The sequence below is a fragment of the Elephantulus edwardii genome, unplaced genomic scaffold (genome assembly GCF_000299155.1).
Source record: "Elephantulus edwardii isolate Elephantulus edwardi_28Jun2011 unplaced genomic scaffold, EleEdw1.0 scaffold00054, whole genome shotgun sequence".
Classification (NCBI taxonomy): domain Eukaryota; kingdom Metazoa; phylum Chordata; class Mammalia; order Macroscelidea; family Macroscelididae; genus Elephantulus; species Elephantulus edwardii.
Genome location: NW_006399804.1, coordinates 12,336,007 through 12,355,712, shown reverse-complemented (window position 1 = coordinate 12,355,712; position 19,706 = coordinate 12,336,007). Strand labels below are relative to the sequence as shown.

General features: G+C 33.9%; 1 protein-coding gene across 2 annotated transcripts in view; it reads right to left on the bottom strand.

Annotated features, from left to right (window-relative positions):
• Positions 1 to 19,706, bottom strand: part of YME1L1 (YME1-like 1 ATPase) — a 54,933-nt gene that overhangs the window by 1,150 nt on the left and 34,077 nt on the right. For both annotated transcript variants that reach the window (XM_006887085.1, XM_006887084.1), the window contains 13 exons: positions 18,740 to 18,890; positions 18,214 to 18,297; positions 16,573 to 16,655; positions 14,005 to 14,095; positions 11,224 to 11,376; positions 10,645 to 10,777; positions 8,285 to 8,347; positions 7,005 to 7,117; positions 5,657 to 5,812; positions 4,789 to 4,940; positions 4,404 to 4,530; positions 4,231 to 4,304; positions 3,666 to 3,752 (listed from right to left, as the gene is read on the bottom strand). In XM_006887085.1, coding sequence (XP_006887147.1) covers positions 3,666 to 3,752; positions 4,231 to 4,304; positions 4,404 to 4,530; positions 4,789 to 4,940; positions 5,657 to 5,812; positions 7,005 to 7,117; positions 8,285 to 8,347; positions 10,645 to 10,777; positions 11,224 to 11,376; positions 14,005 to 14,095; positions 16,573 to 16,655; positions 18,214 to 18,297; positions 18,740 to 18,890 — 1,467 coding nt within the window. The remainder of the gene's footprint in view (positions 1 to 3,665; positions 3,753 to 4,230; positions 4,305 to 4,403; positions 4,531 to 4,788; positions 4,941 to 5,656; positions 5,813 to 7,004; positions 7,118 to 8,284; positions 8,348 to 10,644; positions 10,778 to 11,223; positions 11,377 to 14,004; positions 14,096 to 16,572; positions 16,656 to 18,213; positions 18,298 to 18,739; positions 18,891 to 19,706) is intronic.

The following is a 19,706-nucleotide window of genomic DNA, read 5'->3' as shown; positions in this document are numbered from 1 at the left end:
TTAAAAAGGTTTCAACCTTGAAACATGTTTGTCTCTGCCATTATTTGAAAATGTAACAGGATTTTTTACCTTTATATAACTGAGAGGAAAATTTAACAAATTTATCAACACAAAAACATATGTCAAACAAACAATTCAATCATTAAAAATAATGATTAGAAATTCTGGACAAGGTAGCTCTGGTGGCCTAGTGGCAAGAAGCTGCACTGCAATCCCAGAGGTGCAAGGTTTGAATCCATCAGATGCTCTGCTGGAGAAGGAGAGACAATTTTCTCCTGTACCAGTCAGATCCGATTTGATGGTACATGAACAAAAAAAACAGTAACATTTTAAAAAAAAGTATAAAATAAATAAAAGAAATTCTGGACAGTTTTGCATACTAAGTTATGCAATAAAAAATTTAAATAGTTCATAAAGTATTAGTATTAAAACTAAAGTTTAAGGTAAAATTAGCAATTTTAAAACCTTTTTACTCTCCAAGAATGAAACATTTTCATTAACACAACTTCGTTGATAGAAACATTTTCATTAACACAACTTCGTTGATAGACTATATAAAATTTTTATACTTTTGCATTTTTATACATTTGAACCTAAGATGATGATGTTGATGTTAAGTGCCATCAAGTCGAGTATGACTCATAGTGACCCGTGAGCAACAGATCTGAACCCTGTCCTATCTGAGCCATCCTTACCATCGCTAACACATTTGAGCCCACTGCCTCACAAACTGAGGATCTTCCTCTCCTATCCTGGCTCTTCACCTTCCCTAGCACGATGTCCCTTGCCAAGGAATAACCTCTCTACCAACATGTCCAAAGTATGTCAGATGAGTTTCACCATCCTTGCCTCCAAAGAGCACTCTGGTTGCACTTTCTCCAACACTTATCTATTTGTTCTTTTAGCCACCTATGGGATATTCGGCACTCTTCTCCAACATCATAACTCAAAAACATCAATTCTTCTCCTGTTATCCTTATTGTCTGGTTCTCAGACGCATAACAGGTGACTGGAAAGACTGTGGCCTGAATCAAGTGCACTTAAGTCTTTAAAATTACTTCACTGCTCATTAGGGCTTTGGAAATGTCCGAGAGGAGACTTTCTCAATGCTATGCATCTCCTGATTGCTAGTACCAATAGTGCTGACTATGAAACCAAGCAAGATGAAAATGCTGACAACTTAAAATTTTTCTACACCTATCTTGATGTTATCTGCTGACCCAGTGGTGAGAATTTTTGTTTTCTTGATTTTGAGATAGAATCCATATTGAAAGCTACAGTCCTTGATACACTGCAGCAAGAGGTTCTCCCAGCTTTCAGCAAGCAAGGTTGCATAATATGCATAGTACAGATTGTTTATGAGTCTTCCTATAGACCTGATGTCACACTTTTCTTCATAAAGTCCAGCTTCTCCAAGTGTTTCCTCAGCATACAGATTGAATAAGTATGGAGAAAGAATAAAGCCTTGATTCACACCTTTCCTGAATTTAAACCATGTTCTCTTACTCTCTTCAGACAACAGCTTCTTGGTTTAAATACAGATTCCATAAAAGCATAATTAAATGTTCTGGAATTTTCATTCTTCTCAATGTTTACCATAATCTATTATAATCCACAAAGTCAAATGCAAAGGCATCGTACAGTAAATAAAACATAAATAGACATTATTCTTCTATCTCTGCTTCTAGACAAGATCCATCTGCCATCAGCAATGATATCCCTGGAGACATGGCTTCTTTTAAACTCAGCCAGAAGTTCTGGTAGTTCTCTATAAATGTACTATTCTAGCCATTTTTGAATGAACTTTAGAAATATTTTGCTTACATGTGGTATTAATGATATTTTTGATCATTTCTATTCTGCTAAATCATTTTTCTGGGAATGGGAACAAACATGGATCTATTCCATTCAGTTGGCTAAGTTGCTGTTTTCCACATTTTGTTATTTATTCTCCAACTCCACCTCTATGCACATTGCATTATAATACCTTGTTTGTCTTCTTGAGATGCCCTTTGAAATCTTCTGTTCATCTCTCTTCAATACCTCTTCCCTTTGTTTTAGTCTCAGTGCTCTTCGTGCAATTTTCAGTCTTTGTCTTTGTAACCACCTTTTGCTCTCTGTATGGATACCTTCAATCATCTCACACTTCACCTGGTCTGTGATCATTACTGTACAGTGTCTTGAACTTGTTCTTAGAGGTGATTTTTACATTCAAGTGTGATAGATTCAAGGTCATATTTTGGTTCTTGTTGATTTAATTTCCTTCAATTTAAATTTAAACTTCCACAGGAGTGATTGGTAGTCACAGACTGTACCTAGCCTGGTACTGCCGGCTAATACTGATCTTCCCCAATGATTGTTTTCACAGATGTAGTTAATCTGATTCCTGCAGTCCATTAGGTGAAGTCCATGTGAAGGGTTGCTGTCTCTGTTTCTTAAAAAAGGTATCTGCCATGAATAAATCACTGTACAAAATTCAACCATTTGATCAACAGTCTCATTTCTCTACCCAAGTCCATAATTTTCAACTACCAATCCTACTTTAAACCCAACTTTTAAATTCCAGTCAACTAATCATTATTAATGCATCTTGACTGCATGTTTGGTCAATTTCAGATTGCATGAGTCCTTAATTTCCTCATCTTTGGCTTTAGCTATTGGTCCGGACACCCGAATAGCAGTTATTAACAGGTCAAGTAAGACAAGTTAAGTGTGTATGTGGACAGTATCCTATCCCTTGGAGCACTGTATTTCAGGATAGATATAAAATAGATCTTTTTAACTATAAATGCAACACTATGTTTCCTCATTTCTTCATTCCCAGCATAGTGGATCATATGTTTGCCTGATACAAAGTGGCCAGTGCCAGTCCATCTCAGCTTGCTAATGCCTAGAATGTCAATCTTTCTATGTTCTATTTCATTTTGACAACTTCAAATGTTCCTACATTCATTTCTCATTCATTCCATGTTCCAATTAATGGATGTTTACAGCTATTTTTCTACATTTTAAAGTATCTTCTATTTAAGGGCTCTCTAACTGTAAGCTCTAGCACTGGGGGGTTTTCAAAGGCCAGTTATTTCAAAAGTGGATAACACACCCTGTGTTTTTCTTTCACTACCTCAATCCAATTATCTATTAGGACTTGATTACTCTACTAATCTATTAACTGATCTTAATGAAGCTATTCTTACATTATATTACTCTTACGTTACATTCTTAAATTAACATTAATCTATTTTAAACACTACAATCAAGGGGATCTTTGTTTTACTTACTTGGTAGTCTCAGTGCATATACACTGCTTGGCACAAAGCAAATATTTGTTGAATAAATAAATGACAAAATGGGAAAAGAAGAGACAGAGACTCAATAAGGAACATTCCCCAAACTATTATCTACTATGGCTTTGCAGCTCAAATAGATCTGAATTCGTTTAGGCAAAGAGATGAAAGTGTTCTTAGCCATAGTTAGCACAAACATACAGAACATGATCAGATGTTCCCTATCAAGTTGTTTAAATTATGTTTGAAAAGGTGTAGCTATTGTCTGTATCAAATAAAGCAGCACTTCTAATGAACAGAAAGAACCTTCATTTATTGTAATTTTATTTAAGCATATTCTAACTAAATGACTTTAAAAAGCATAAAACTGATTATCATTACCCTTAGAAGGATTCTTATTTCTTGTTCAATAGCAGATTGAGTTTCTGGACTCAGTTTCCCTGTATCATTATAAGTCATAACTCCAAGCTGAAAACAAAGAGAAGAAATTATTCAACAGAAAACTCTAAAAGTAAAAGACTATGTAAATTCCTATACATAAGGAAACAAGTATCATAGGGGCAAGGATAATATATAACATAAAAAAATGGCACAAGGGTAAAACATTTTTATCATTCTAGTATGAACAAGACAGAAAATGTAATGTCACTAAAAGTAAGGTTCTCAGTCAACTTCAAACTCATTGGCATCAAGTCGGAACAGACTCATGACTGACCCTTCAAGACAAGGGAAGAGATTGCCCATCTTTCTCCCAGAGCGGCCAGTGGATTTGAACCAACAGAGCAGTTAGCAGCACAACATCCTATGGACTATACAACCGGCATTCCCTGGATTCTCAGTAGCTTTAAAAGTTTTTTAAGAAACTTATCTGAGAAAGAGAAGCAACTGGAACATTATCACAGTACAAACATTTGATACATAAGGAAGACCCAAAATTAGCTATTACCTTTTCACTCATTCCAAATTTGGTAACCATCCGTTTTGCAATTTTAGTAGCATTATCAAAATCACTGGAAGCTCCTAAGAAAAAAGTATACATACACACTTATAAATCAATTTTTTAAAATATATTTAAGTCAGTAAACATAATTTCAACTAAAGCTACTTTTAACAGTCTACCTGTTGTGATGTGGTCGGTTCCAAATATAAGCTCCTCTGCCACTCTTCCTCCCATACTAACATCCATTTGTGCAAGTAGCTGGGCTCTTGTTTCATTCCATCTGTCATTTTCAGGCAAAAGGGACACCTGGGACATATAATCAAATAATCAACAGACAAAAATATTATCCATAGTTACTGATTTACCTCTAACTCCTGCAGTATTCAATATCATGATACTAAAACCCAAGATACTTCATAAAGATTGTCATCAAGCTACTAATGATAAAACAGCAATTTATTAATCAGTAATTTGCCAAATAAACTATGAATTTACCACATTTTTATTTTTCCAACATTTGTTCTTTTTAAAGTAGAGCAGAAAATAAAAACACATCATATTTACATGTCCTAATGTTGGCCCTCGTGGCATGATTGTAGCTTTGTTGATTGGCATTGCATCTTTAGTGTAATAAGCAATAATTGCATGGCCAGATTCATGATATGCCGTGATGGTTTTGTTTTTGTTATCAATTTCTACACTTCTACGTTCAGGGCCTAAAGGCAAAAATTTAAGTAAATAATCCATTAGAAAGGACTTCAATAAATATGAACTTTAATCTTAATAAATATCCTTACCACAATAATAAGTTCTTTAAAAGCTTACTTTACAATACATGCAAACCCAAAAATAATTTTTGTTGATGGAAAACCGAAATTGTCAAAAACTGTCATCTTAATGCTTTTATCAAAGGGGAAAGCGTAATTCTAACTCTAACAAATACAATTTCAATTTAGCCTTAATATTGCAATTTACCTGCTTTTATGTCAATACAAAATTAAAACTGGGAAATGAAATTTATTATCCTCTTACTAGCAGCATAAGACAAGTGGAAATGCACACATCTATCCACGACCACTGTAAATCACATCAGTTATTGAAGTATTTACTCTGTAAGAGGATTAGTGGTTTCTATATCTTCAAGTATAAATGTTCCAACATTTTAAATTTCTCCCTCTCTTTATGAGTTCAGCAAAAAGCTGACAAGATGGGCATTGTGAATAAAATGTTAATGTCTTGCCTTCCAAAATGGAAATTTGTTAGAGCATTCATTACAACCCTTCAATGAAATTTTAGATTTAGATTATATGAAACAAAGTCATAGGTTCTAGTTTTCTGACTTTCATATTTGCAAAAATAAGTAATTCATTCTTTATCATACTACAAAGAAGATAGACAAAAAAAGGGAAAAACAAACAAACAAAACACCTACCCATTAAAATCTTATCCTTGGAAAATTCTAGTTCCTTCATTGTCACCATTTCCTTCCCATCAACAGCTGCTTTTAATGCAGCCTGATTTACAAGATTCTCCAATTCTGCCCCAGAAAAGCCAACAGTACCCCGAGCTATAATTTCTGGATCAACAGCTATGAGAGCGGGGGAAAAAAGACCATTGTCTAAAACAATATAAAAGTAGTAATATTTTGCACAATAAAGACAGTACAAACAATTGATTCTGAAGAAAGCTAATGAAAAATGTATTAGTAAAGACCTTATATTCCCAAATGAAGAAAACCATTATTCTGACCTATAAGTTATTTATTCTAGTATTAGCTCTCCAAATAACGGTAATTTATTAAAATCCTCAAGGGAAGGGAAAAGTAATAGCTTTGTAAAAAAACCAAAGAAATGGAGAACTAACCAAATATGAATTATAAACCTTTAAATATGGCCTGTGCTTAATTAGTCTAAGAACAAAGTAGGCAGCTATGGCAGTCCAGTGGGTAAGGAGTTGCAGCGCCAACCCAAAAGCAAATGGTTTATATGTACCAGATACTCTGAGGAAGAAAGGCAGGCAATCTACAGCCTCCAAAAAACTTGCTGGAGGTTCACCTATGAATCAGTTTCAACTCAAGAGCAATGAGAGTGAGTAAAGCAAAAACTGAAAAGTAAAATCATAAACAGTATCTGTGGGTATAAAAAGCTTTCCCTTAAGATTAAAATTACAGAAAATATACTCAGTCTTCTGAATTCCTGAAACTATCTTTGAAAATACTCTAGTTTTATTACTAACATAGGTCTATAATATTTACATATATTTTCTTTTTTTTATTATTATTATTTTTTTGTGTGTGTACCATCAAATCAGATCTGACTGGTATAGGAGGAGATTGCTCCTCCTTCTCCAGCAGAGCACCTGATGGATTCGAAGTGCATCCCTCTGGGATTGCAAGGCAGCTTCTTGCCTCTAGGCCACCAGAGCTCCCTTACATATATTTTCTTTTAGTTTGTTCTTTAGCTCTAAACTGGATATATCAAGAACTATTATTTGTGGTGAATTTCTATTATTTTATGTTTGTCTTCAAAACAATTTATACATATATATCTATATACTTATAATGAAATACATTATTAGTCAGAATAAATAAAACTTTCATTGGAATTAATGTTTAAAAACTTCTTATATACAAAATAATTAAGGAACAAACTTTTTTTAACTAAATCAACAACATATAAATAAATTAATATTTTAAAACATTCATCAAGTTATGACCAAAATCAGAGTGAATGGATAGTTTATAAAACAATGTTTACACTGTAAAATAAGAGTTGACTTACACTGATCGAATTTTATTTTATTTAGATACCATTTCAAAATTTCTGTTCGACCTCTGACATCTGGCCTTGGAACTGTCACTTGCATGTCAAAACGACCAGGACGTATTAAGGCACTAAACACAGAACACACATATACAGAAAAATACAAATTACTAAAGTGAGAATACATACTGAAGTTCAAGTTAAACAAGACCAATTCTAATAAAGCTGATAGCAACATAAGAGGTCACAGTTCCAGATGTCTGCAAAGGCTTGTATGTTACTTTGATATGAAACAGGTTATCGGCGGCTTTTCTAGAGTAAGGCAAATTAACAAAAAGGCCTATAGATCTGCTTATGATAGTAACCAATGAAAATTTAAGAGATCACAGTGATCTAGTTCTGCTGTGTACAGAATCATCATAAATCAAGAACTGACTCAATAGCAGTTAACAGATCAGAAGAAGTTCTGAACAGAAATATTCAAAGACTTTCTTTGAAAATATGGCTCACAATAACCTGGATATAAAACAGTAATTCATATACATTCATGTTTGCACCTATGTAATGTATTCCAAAACAGAAATATGCAAGGAAGTTCTGCAAGGCACAAACAAGTGAATAGGCTTCTATCATGAGAGTTACAAAAAGCCTTGGTGATGTAGTGGTTAAAGCATTAAGTTGTTAATTAAAAGGGCAGTAGTCTGAACCTGTCCTACAGGCTGCTGTCCTTTGGAATAGACTAAAGGGCAAATTGTTTGTTTTTAAATGAGTGTTACATGCCCTTCTCAACTGCAAGGTATAGAATATTAGATTCTTGGACAAAGATATTAACTAGACAAATAAAAATACGAAAAATTATTCTACAATTTAAAAAACAGAACTTTAATGTTAATTATAGTATTAAAGTAAAATTTCAAAATGCTGTCTACCAAAACAAAAATTTTAAATGTTAAGACTCTCACAAATTTTACTGATATGATTTAATGTATCATAGATTGACCTAAAATATGTAACTCAGAGGCTTTCAACACAGTGTGCTCAGTATTGTGCAAACAACAACACAATTTTAGAATATAGCCATGAGGCCAAAAAAATTGACTAGTAGTCATTTTCCATCCTACCTAGCCTCTGGCAATCACTAATGTAATATATATTTGCATATTCTAGATATTTCATAAAAATGGAATCCATAATATATGATCTTCTGTGACTAGCTCCTAGCTCTTTCTTAACAAATGCTGTATTTTAAAAATCATCCATACTTTTAACATACAGTAACAAGTTTTTTGAATACTTACTTATCTAATGCCTCTGGAAAGTTTGTAGCTCCTATGATGATAACACCTTCATTGGGTTTGAATCTATTTTAAAAAAAGTGCCCATTTTTCAATCATTAATTAAAAACACAGAACACATATAGCAACACTCTATATAAAAATGTTTATTAATAGTCTTCAGAACCATCGAGAAATGAATTGTGTTTTGTTTTTAAGTAAAAAATATCTCTATTTTTTAAAAAGAAATAAATGCTAGGCAAATCCAATTTAATGCAAATGCTAATGAGATCAGGTTGTTCCTTGGAGGAAAGGATTCTGAAGCTTCATCTGACATACTTTGGACATGTTGCAAAGAGAGATCAGTCCTGAGAGAGGGACGTCATGCTTGGGAGGGTGGAGGGACAGCGCGAAAAGGAAGACCCTCAATGAGATGGATTGATTCAGTGACTAGAGTAATGGGGGTAGGTGTGTCGGAGACAGTAAGATTGGCACAGGATAGTACAGTTTAGGGCTGTTGCACACAGGGTCGCTATGAGTCACAGGTGACTCGACGGCACATAACAGCAATAATGATGTTAATTTACCAAATATGAGATTTCAAAATCTTTTTTCTACTTTAGAAGAGCTGATAAAAAACTTGGGCAAGGGGAGCTCTGGTAGCCTAGTGGCAAGGAGCTGCAACTACAATCCCAGAGGGGCACGGTTCGAATCCACCAGATGCTCTGCCGGGGAAGGAGGGACAATCTCCTCCTGTACCAGTCAGATCTGATTTGACGGTACATGCACACAAAAATTTAAAAAAAAAAAAAAAAACAATAACAACAAAACTTGGGCATAAATAAATATAAAATGCACCCGACTTTTGGAAAATGATTGTAATGCCTACCAAATAAAAAAGTTTTTTATCCTCGACTTAATTTTGTTCTAGAACGGCTAACATGACTTATGATAGACTAGTATAGTTATGAAGGGAGGCAGGATAGGAAATGAATGGGTAGATAATGAATATTTTTTCCCCATTGTTATATTTTCTTTATTAATTGTCCAACTTTCACATGCAGATAATGAATATTTTAGTGCAATTAAAGACGGGTCTGACAATATAAAGGGAATGGTCAGACACTGGCATTGTGTATACTGCAATTAACAACATGGAAATGGATATAAAAAAATGGAAAAGAAGAAAAAAAAGAAATGGATATGGAAGACTCATTAGCTGGGGAGAAAAGCTAAGGAAAGGTTTACACACAGAAGTAATCATAGGAGATTTACAGAGATGGGAAAGTAGATGAAAGATGGGAAATGGATGGAAAGGGAGAAGGGAAAAGCAAAGCACTGTGAAATTTTGGTGCGATATGGCAATAAATGCCATAGATCAACTGCTAATGATGTAAAAAAACAAAATGTAAATGATTATTCAAATCAATCTCACTACTTTCTTATTTTAAAAAGTAATACAAATATTAAATCCATTACAGTAATCAGAAACTGTACAGGAACCACTGTACTCTCCAGTTACTTCTTCAAATAAGTTACTGACTACTGTCATTTTGAGTCATGGCTTTATGGTGATTGGTATAATATAATAAATAAGAGGTGTTATGAATTAAATTGTATCCCTCCAAAACAAGTCCTAAAGATTCTAATCCCTATGCCCATAGTTTTAATACCTAATACAGTTGAAAAGTGGCTGTCTTAGATAACAAGCAATGGATGATAGTACATGGGACTATTCTTAATCCTGAATAAAAATTTTTCCTTTTTCAGTCAATGTCTTTTGACATACAAAAGAGAGTAAATAAGACAGTAAAGCAGCGATAAGACAACTGATACCAAGTCAAATAAAAACTGCCTAAGAGAAGCAGCTCAGAAAAGACAAGAAAATTTCCTGAAGGCAACCAACAAAGGAACATAGTTCAAATTAATCAGCTGTTCCATGGGAGAAAGATGGGCAATCACCTCCTGTGTGCTTTACTGCCTCTGAAAACCTGCAGGCGGGTCACAGTACATAACAATAGCCTCCTCAACTTTGACAATGGAAATTCTGTTTGTTAAAGGCATCTACCTGTGGTATTTCTATTATAGCAACACTAGGGAACTAAAAGATAAATGACACAAATTAAGCAAGTACATCAAATATTAAAATAGTCATAGACATAATGAATATTTAAAGAAAAGCTTGATTCTTTTACCTACATAATATTTTTAAAAACCTAGAATATTATCTGAGTTATGGTAACAGTATGCAGAAGATGACATAAATATATAGCAAATGCTGTAAGGTATTTGTTATTCATTTTAAACAGTTGCTAAAATAAGATAAATTCAAACTTAAAAAAATACAAGTCATCAAATTCTATAAAGTATGGTTGTTAAATTACCCATCCATTTCAGCAAGAAGTTGATTTATAGTCTGCCTTGAATACGGATGCATTGGAGATTCAATTCTCTTCCCACCAACAGAATCTAACTCATCAATAAATATTACACAAGGAGCATTTGCTTTTGCTTCTCCTAAGAAAACAAAATAATATTTATATAAGAAATAAATCAACACTTTTTAAATAAAAATGGAGGTATGTTATTTAGGAAGTGGATGCCACTCTTGCTTCCAAAACAAAAATGACAATCTAGTCAATTATCAAAAGCCAGTCCCACCCCGAAAAAAACACGTAAGAGAAAATAAAAAAGGGTACTTTTTTCCTGACAGCATACCAAAAAAGCTCAACAACCAAAATCTCAAAGAAAAATGATTATTAAATACAGTACTTTCCCCAAGCTCCACTGAGTATTCTAATGGAGATAATGGTATGGGTCTACATTAGCACACACACTAAACAAAGACCTCTCAATGGCTAGTTCGACCACTTAATAGTCCTAACTAATTAACTGAGAAAAGGTAAAACTATTTCCAAAAAAACTGAAAAAATATATAATTTTTCAAAAGTTTTATCACGTACTAAAAAGATTCCTGATGCGGCTGGCTCCCACACCCACAAACATCTCATCAAATTCTGATCCAGAAGCATAATAGAAGGGAACATCAGCTTCTCCAGCCACAGCCCGAGCAAGAAGTGTCTTTCCTGTTCCTGGTGGTCCAACTAAAAGAATACCTAAGTAAAAAGTAAGTAAGAAGACCGAATTTAAAAAGAAACCAACAAAACCCCTCATATCAACCAATAAAACAAGCAACTGTATAATTTACAGAATATTGGTGCATAAAGACTTATCAAGGATCATCATTAGAAAGAACAGAATACACTTATCTCTTCTAATGAGTCGTGTTGGAATCTTTTTAACAATTTTCTCATATCATTTACGTTATAGAAAGGCGTTGTTATAAGGTACAATCAAACTGACTCCAAATCATAGCAATCCTACGAACAACTGATTTAAACCTTACTTATCTTTCACCATCCTCACTCTCTCTGTCTTGCTCAAGCCCAATGAAATAATCACTGTGCCAACCACCTTGTTTAGGGGTCTTCTCCTCTTTCTCTGACGCTGTGTCTCTCCCAGGAGGATGTCTTATGTGAAGGACTGGCCCTTGCTGACAATATGCCCAAGTATGTGAGATCATCTTTGCCTGTAAGGAGCAGCCTGGTTGCAATTCTTCCAAGAAACCTGTCTGTTCTTCTGGCAGTCCATGGGATATTCAGTCCTCTTCTCCAACAGAATTCTAAGATATCAATTCTTTTTTTGTCATCTTTATTCACTGTCCAACTTCACAAGCACAGAATTAATTGGAAAGACTATAGCTTTGATCAGGTGTACTTTAAACAATGCTCCTTAGCCACACTGCAACATGTCTTTTGATTTCTTGACTGCAGCTACCAAGGGTGTTGATTGTGGATCCAAATAAAATTAAATCATTGACAACTGCAATCTTTTCTCCATGATGCAGGTTAAGAGATGAGGACTTTTGTTTTCTTGATGTTAAGATATAATCCATATTGAAGGATACAGTCTTTGATCTTTTGTAGCAAGTGTTTCAAGTCCTCTAATTTTTAGCAAGCAAGGTTGTGTCATCTGCATGATACAGGTTGTTTATGAATCGCCTCCATTCCTGATGCCACATTCTTCTCCATGCAGTAAAGCATCTCAAACAATCTGCACAACATCCAGACTGAATAGATATGGAGAAAGGATATAACCCTGATGCACACCTTTTTCCGATTTTAAACCTGCAGTGCTCCCTTATTCTGTTTGGACAACAAATTCTTAGCCTATATATATATAAATGTTTCACATGAGAATAATTAAACGTTCTGGAATTCCATTCTTCTAATGTTAGTCACAATTTGTCTAGATCCACATGATCAAATGCCTTTGCAGAGTCAATAAAACACAAGTAAATATCTTTCTGGTATTCTCTGCTATCAGCCAAGATCCGACTGACATCAGCATAAATGGGTTCACACTCCTTGTCAAATTTTTCTTTGGAAAGGAATATCAATCAATTTATAAGTAAACTATTAATGCAAAATTTTCATAAAACGAGACTGTAAAGACTAAAAAATCAAAATAAATGCACAAATCTAGGCTGGATCTTTTTCATAAAAAGCAGCTATTTTAAAAACCCTAGAGACATTAAGTAAACATCTGAAAACCACAATGGTAAATCATATCAAAGATTTTTCATTGCTGGGTAAAAGAATATTTATTTAGGACAGTGTCCTTACTCCTAGGAGATATATGCCTAAATATTTAGTTATAAATTGCATTCAGATGTGTGTCTGTCTCTCTCTCTCTCTCATACACACACCCCCCTCTCCTCACTAATTCAAATGGCACTCCATGTATGTCAGACCAGAAATTTGCCCCAAAGGTCTTTTAGTTAGTGTTATCTTAGAAGTAAATAGCCAGGTTTTTCTTCAGAAATATTCTGTAAGGAAGAGAATAATTCTTTTCTTTTACTGTTCTCGCTATATTTCATGCTGAGTCAGCAATGGTAGGCAAACAAATATTTGCAATCACTTCTGAACTCTTGTTTGAGGATGGCACAGGATAGGGCAGATCTGTTGTTCACAAGGTTGTACATGGTTAAGTGGTATGTAACAACATGGTGAATTCTTACAAGAAATATTTTAAAATGTAAATAGAAAATATAAATATAAAAACCAAAAATTATCCCCCTTTAATGAAAGCAATTATACTTTTAGAAATTCATTCATATGAAATAATTAAGGATCTTGGCAAAAATCTCAAGTTATGCTTATTTAGGTAAATTACAGTATAATCATAAATTGTAATGACACCATATAGTTGTTTAACAAGATGCTGGCAACTGTGAAGAAACCTCAAACCCAAATACATAAATACCACAGAAATCATAAGCCTGCATATCTTGAAATAGTGAAGATAATGAAAAAAACAACCAAAAGAATTAAGCTCAAAAATGGTTTCTGACTAAAGTATATATAACATTTTATACAAAAAGCATTTATAGCAATTTATTCTTATATAGTCTGGAAGTTTGAATCCACCAGGGGCTCTGCAGGATATTTACAGCCTTGGGAAATCCAATGGAGTTAGCTATGAGTTTGGTTCAACTAAATAGCCACAGGCTGGGTAATTCTAGAACTTTAATGAACTGTAAAAATATACAGTATGGTCAGAGTGAGTTACATATATAATAAATTTAAAATATTAGAAATAAACTTTAACCCATTAAATAGAAGTTAAAACAAAATATAATATTATTTTATAGACCAAATCATGGCAAAGGAAAGGGATCATACCTTTTGGGAGTTTACCTCCAAGCACTGTAAATTTTTGTGGATTTTTCAAGAATTCAACAACTTCTTGTAATTCTTGTTTGGCTTCTTCTACCTAAATGGATATAATTTACAAGATAATTTTAAAGAATAGATCAGATTTATCAAAGCTTAAGAAAATATAAATTCTGAATTAATAAAGTTTTAAAAATTATGTACATTAAAAACATACATACAAAAGGTACAATCTCAACAAAAAAAACCCCTCACATTTTGAATTGCTCCTGCTCACTATGTTGGATATGAGCAAAAAGCTCATAAAGCAAATTTCAAATCAAGTACTTTTCTGACCTGGCAAAACCCTCCAGGGTCGACTATAGTATGTGTACAAATTAAATATTCACAGTGAGTGACTTTATATCTATGCAATAACATTAATTATAAAGTGACTTTATCATAGCAGATTACTACTAGGTTATAAATTACTTAGTTCCCAATAAAGATTTAGGACAGTGTCTGAAAATAATTGATTCTGTGCTGAAAGTTTGTAAGCAGTTATAGACAAAAAGTTAAAAAAAAAAAAGTTAGGCAATAGAAAAAAATAATTTACTCCTTATCCTATAAAATTTAGCAGACTTGAAATTCTCAACAAAGGTAAAGCTAAAGCTGATCAACAAGGACAGCAAGGGAGCAATAGCACAGGTTTTAAAACTTTTATAGAAGATAAAGAAAGGTACCTGTCAAAAATTAAGTCATTTTCCTATTGTCACTAATAAATATACACACCTACGAAACCAGAAAGATAACAAAAATGAGCAAAAAGGCTCAGATCTCAAATAACAGCTGCTGCAAAAGGATAGTAAATGTCACACATGACTTGTTTCTAACAGACATCAGGCCAGTGCTCTAGAGCTCCATCACTCCCAAGAAGGAATGGAATAAACCTTGAAAAAAACTGTACCAAACAAAACCCCAGAAATGTATTCAGGGGTAAAATTTGCTGATTAAAATATGCTGGCTAGCAATTTAAACTTTAATATATTTGTTATTTTATGTCTTTAAATTATACTGGCAAAACAATACATCTGTTTTGTATATAACACTATCTAATTTAGTTCACATATTTGTAACCTCACATTAGACACAACTTTAATAAAATGACTCTGGGTGACAAAAATTCAAACTAGTTGAAGAGGAGCTTGCCAAAAAGTACATACACATTTCTGGGCCAACAGGCACTCTGAAAATATAAAATCCATGTACAAAGCCTTCCAGTAATATTTCTACTAAACAGCTTAACTCTTAAAAGAGTGAGTCTGGGTTTTAAAGTTATCCTGATTAAATAATTTAGAATTATTTAATATCATATAATACTGAAAAATTTTAAAGTATTTGAAAACAAAGTGCTATATCTGTAATATACCTATATATTCAAATATTCTAGGCAAGAATAAGATTCCTAAGGATGCCTCTCCATACTTGTTAAAATACATGTATCTATTAGGAGTTGTTACCAGCAAGATTTATACACAACTAAATGAGACACTATTCAACATCACATATGCTGCACTGGCCAGGAATGGAACCTGGTCTTCCACAAGGGAAATGAAAATTCCTACCACTGACCTACCAATGTCATATTAAGATACAGAACAGAGACAAAACTGCTCTGGTATATGCTGGTGAACTGGATTGGTTTGCTCTATAAAAAAATTCAGAATTTGGAGCAATTACAACATTGATTACTTTTTAATATGGAAAACCTCTAGCAGTCAGCCAACTGTACCTACCCTAATAAACCCACTGAAGCAGTAGTGGGCTACAACATGTTTAGGTATTTGGAACTTTCTGCCCCCACTGATCAAGCCTAGTTATTGATTATGCCACAGTGTTTTGGGAACAAGGGATTCATCCCTTAGTTAAAAGCCGAAAGAAGCACATTGAAGACTAAACATAATATGGAAGGAAGGAAGTCTCTTCACATTAAGCTAAATCTTTTTGGAGACCCTGTAAGGGCATAATAGAATTTATGCTATCAAATGTATTTGTACTTCTCTGGCTTCTCTTGCATATAACATATCTGAGACAGAATTCCTAATATGTCTCCTCACAATCTGCTCTAATCATAGCCTTTCTCATCTCAATAGATGGAAAGTTCATCTCTCAAATCATTCAATCTAAAAATCTTATGGCAATTAAGGATTTCATCCATTCTCTTAAACTCCACATCCTAATCCATCTGGAAATCTTATTTTTATACATATATATATTCAGAATCTAAGAATCGCACCAGTTTTATTATTCCATTGTCAGACTATACGAGTCCAAAATAGCTTGCTCATCAAAATCACAGTCAGTTAAGTGGTAAAGTTTAATTTGAAATTTGTCTGTCTGTTTGTCCATAAAGTTCATATTCTTGCCACTATATACAGTTGTTCCTTCACAAAAAACTAAGACATGTCATGATATAAAAACTGGCCTTCTATTCTAAGACTACTAAATTCAAGTTTTAACTATGTCAGAAAAACTTGTATCACCAAATGTTAACCTTATGCAAAACAAAACAGAATGTAAGAGAACTTTCAAACTTACTCCTTTAACGTGTTCAAAGGTGACATTTTTCATTTGGACAGGATCTACCGCAGAGTCAAGCCCTGTTGTTGTCCGGAAGCGGACTAAGGGAAATAAAAGGTTGTATTTGACAGATTCAGAAAATGAGATTTACACTTAATAGGTGCAAGAAAGCAAAGTCAAGACAAATTATGTGAGCAACCTCAGACAACAAAAATTACACAAAAAAAATGAAGTCATGGGAACACTGGTGGTCTAGTGGTAAGAGCTTTCACTGTAATCCCAAAGGCACAAAGTTCAAATATCCCAGCTGCCCCATGGGAGAAATATGGGTAATCTCCTCCTGTGTCATTAACTGCTTCTGGAAACCCGCCAGAGGGTTAGCTCTACAAGTCAGTTCCGACTCAACGGTACACAACACATCATTTTCAAGGGCCAGCCAACTCACATTAAAACAGTATCTTTGTCGGTACAAATTCACCTGATGCTTTGCTGGAGGAGCGGCAATCTCCTCCTGTACCAATCAGATTCGATTTGATGGTGTACACACACACACACATGAAAACAAAAACAAAAAACAATACTTTCATACTTTCCTGCGTCAAGGCTGATTAGACAGTGTTTTTATTAACTACATTAATCAATGAGGTTTATGTTATGGGTGGCTCTGGTAGCTCAGTAGTAAGGAGTTGCACTGCCAACCCAAAGACAAACCCACCAGCAGCTATGAAGGAGAAAGATGGGAGATTTACTGCCTCTGAAAACCCACCAAAGGCTCAGCTATGAGTTGGTTCTGCCTCAATGTTACATAACAATAACTAATGTTATAAAATTGTAATTATAATGTGTGTGGTTGGTTGGTGTTTTGTTTTTTAAAAAAGGTTAATTCCAGCGTTGGGGCTTTAGGAAAATCTAGGGCTACATGCAAGTTCTAGGATGAATTCTTGATCTAGGCCGATCAATGCTCTTCTTGCTTGACCATCTCTGACACATCAGACCACCCCACTGTTAGTCATTGTGTCAATCCATCACAATGAGGGTTTTCCTCTCTTTAGCTTACCCTATACCTTTCCATTCCTGATGTCCTTCTTCAAGGACTGGACCCCTCCTTACAATCAGTTCAAAGTATGTGAGCAAGGAATTTTACCGTCCTTCCCTCCAAGGAGCATCATAGTCTTCACCTTCTCTAGGACAGTCTTATTAGACCTATGAATTCTCTTAGGAGATCACCTAATACCAAAAGTGAGCTATAATATGGATTACTCTAACATAATCTTCAGACTATCAACAAAATAATAAATTATGGGTTTTTTTATATCCAAAAAAAAAAAAATCATTACAATTTTGTACTTTTCTTTTCATAGCAAATAATCAACATTTTTAGTGTCCAAAATTAACCTTCCTTGGAGTCCATCAAATAATGTCAATATAACAAGTTCTCAAACGTTGTTAATGATATAAATCATAACAGACTGAATCTTTCCTGCTTTATTACAAAAACAGTCTTGAAGTAACCCACACCGAAAAATTCTGACTGCGAAATAAAAGGGATACTCATATAATTGCTTTTTTTCCCCTTCAAATTCCTAAGTAAAAAAAGAAAATCACAAATGGGAAACAAGTATTAAAAAAATTAAAACTCAAACACATAAGCAGCCTTACCAGATAGAAATGGATTTTTTAAGAGTCCATAAATACCAAGCAGCAGCAGAACAAGGAGAAACAGCCGAGTTCGTCTTAGAGAATCTGGAGAAAGAAGGGTTTTACATCAAAGAAATAATGACTCAAAGAAATCCAAGTAGTAGGTTGCTACTGATAATCATACTTCATTAATAATGTAACTTTGATTTTCTTCTTCATAATGGCTATGAGTTATTTTCAGTATCGTGTTATCAAAAAGTTCACAAGCTTCTAAAATTAGAAGCACATTCCTATGTCTGTTCCTGATTTTTCTCTCAAGAAAGTGAATGTGCTGGTAGACATTTTCACTTCTCTCCACAGCTAAAGGTGGAGCAAACACAGTGGAGTACAATCAAAGCAAAGATGGACTATTAGGAAGTTACTTATAATCACTTAACTGTGGAAACAACTTGATTTTAGATCTTCTAAAAGACAACCATTAAAACTCACTGAAATGGAGTGAATTCTGACTCTTAATGATGCTATAAGACACAGCAAATGAACCTACCATTGGTCTTTTGTGTGAGTGCTTGAGCTTTCAGAAAACCCTCTGCAAAACCAGTCTTAAATGCATCTTGATGAGCTTCAGGTATGTTTTTGGTTTTCATGAGTTTGTCCAAACTTTCAATATCAGATCCTCTGTCTCTCAAAAGAAACCCCTAAATGCAAAAACAATGTGTTAGTATTCATAGGCTACATGGATAACAACACTCTCCAGGAAAACTGGTACCACTTCTTTTATTTCTTTATTTATTTTGGGGTACCACTTCTTAAATCACTGGAATTCTAGACTCTAGGGTTTGTTTTTAACATTTTAATACATTTCTGAGTAAACTAACTGGTTTTCTATTACACACATTTTGTTTTATAAAATTACAACATCCATGATGTAACCACACTCCACCCATTTTTTTCTTTATAATGCTCATTTCCATTAATCCTGTATCCTACCTGTTCCTGCCTTCAGGACTTTGAGCAAATACCTTTTTGTCCTGATATATTGGTTATTCTAAGGCTAGAGTCTTTGCACTTTTATTGTCAGTAGAGAAAAAAAAACAGATTGAATGAACAATATTGAATCAATGGCTAATAACTAATACAACCTGTTTTTACATCAATTAATTTATATAAAGAGATACCACTCTGCAAGAACACTATATAGAAACCGTAAAAGGATACCTGTTGACTTGAGATTTTAAAGGTATAAGGCTCACATTCTTTATCTCTGCTAAAAAAAAATACTTGATCAATTAATTAAATAGCTGCTAAGGGTCTTTTGTATGTTCAACCCTGTTTAAGCTCATAAAAAAAGATATAAAGATCAATAGGCACTAATCCGAAAGGTTTCTTTCAGCTAGCAAGAAATAAGAAGTTTAAAAAGCTCAGCGAACACCATATAGATTCGACCCCAAAAGAAAAACATCAAGGCATATCATAGTTAAATTTGCCAGAACTAAGGATAAGGAGAGAATCCT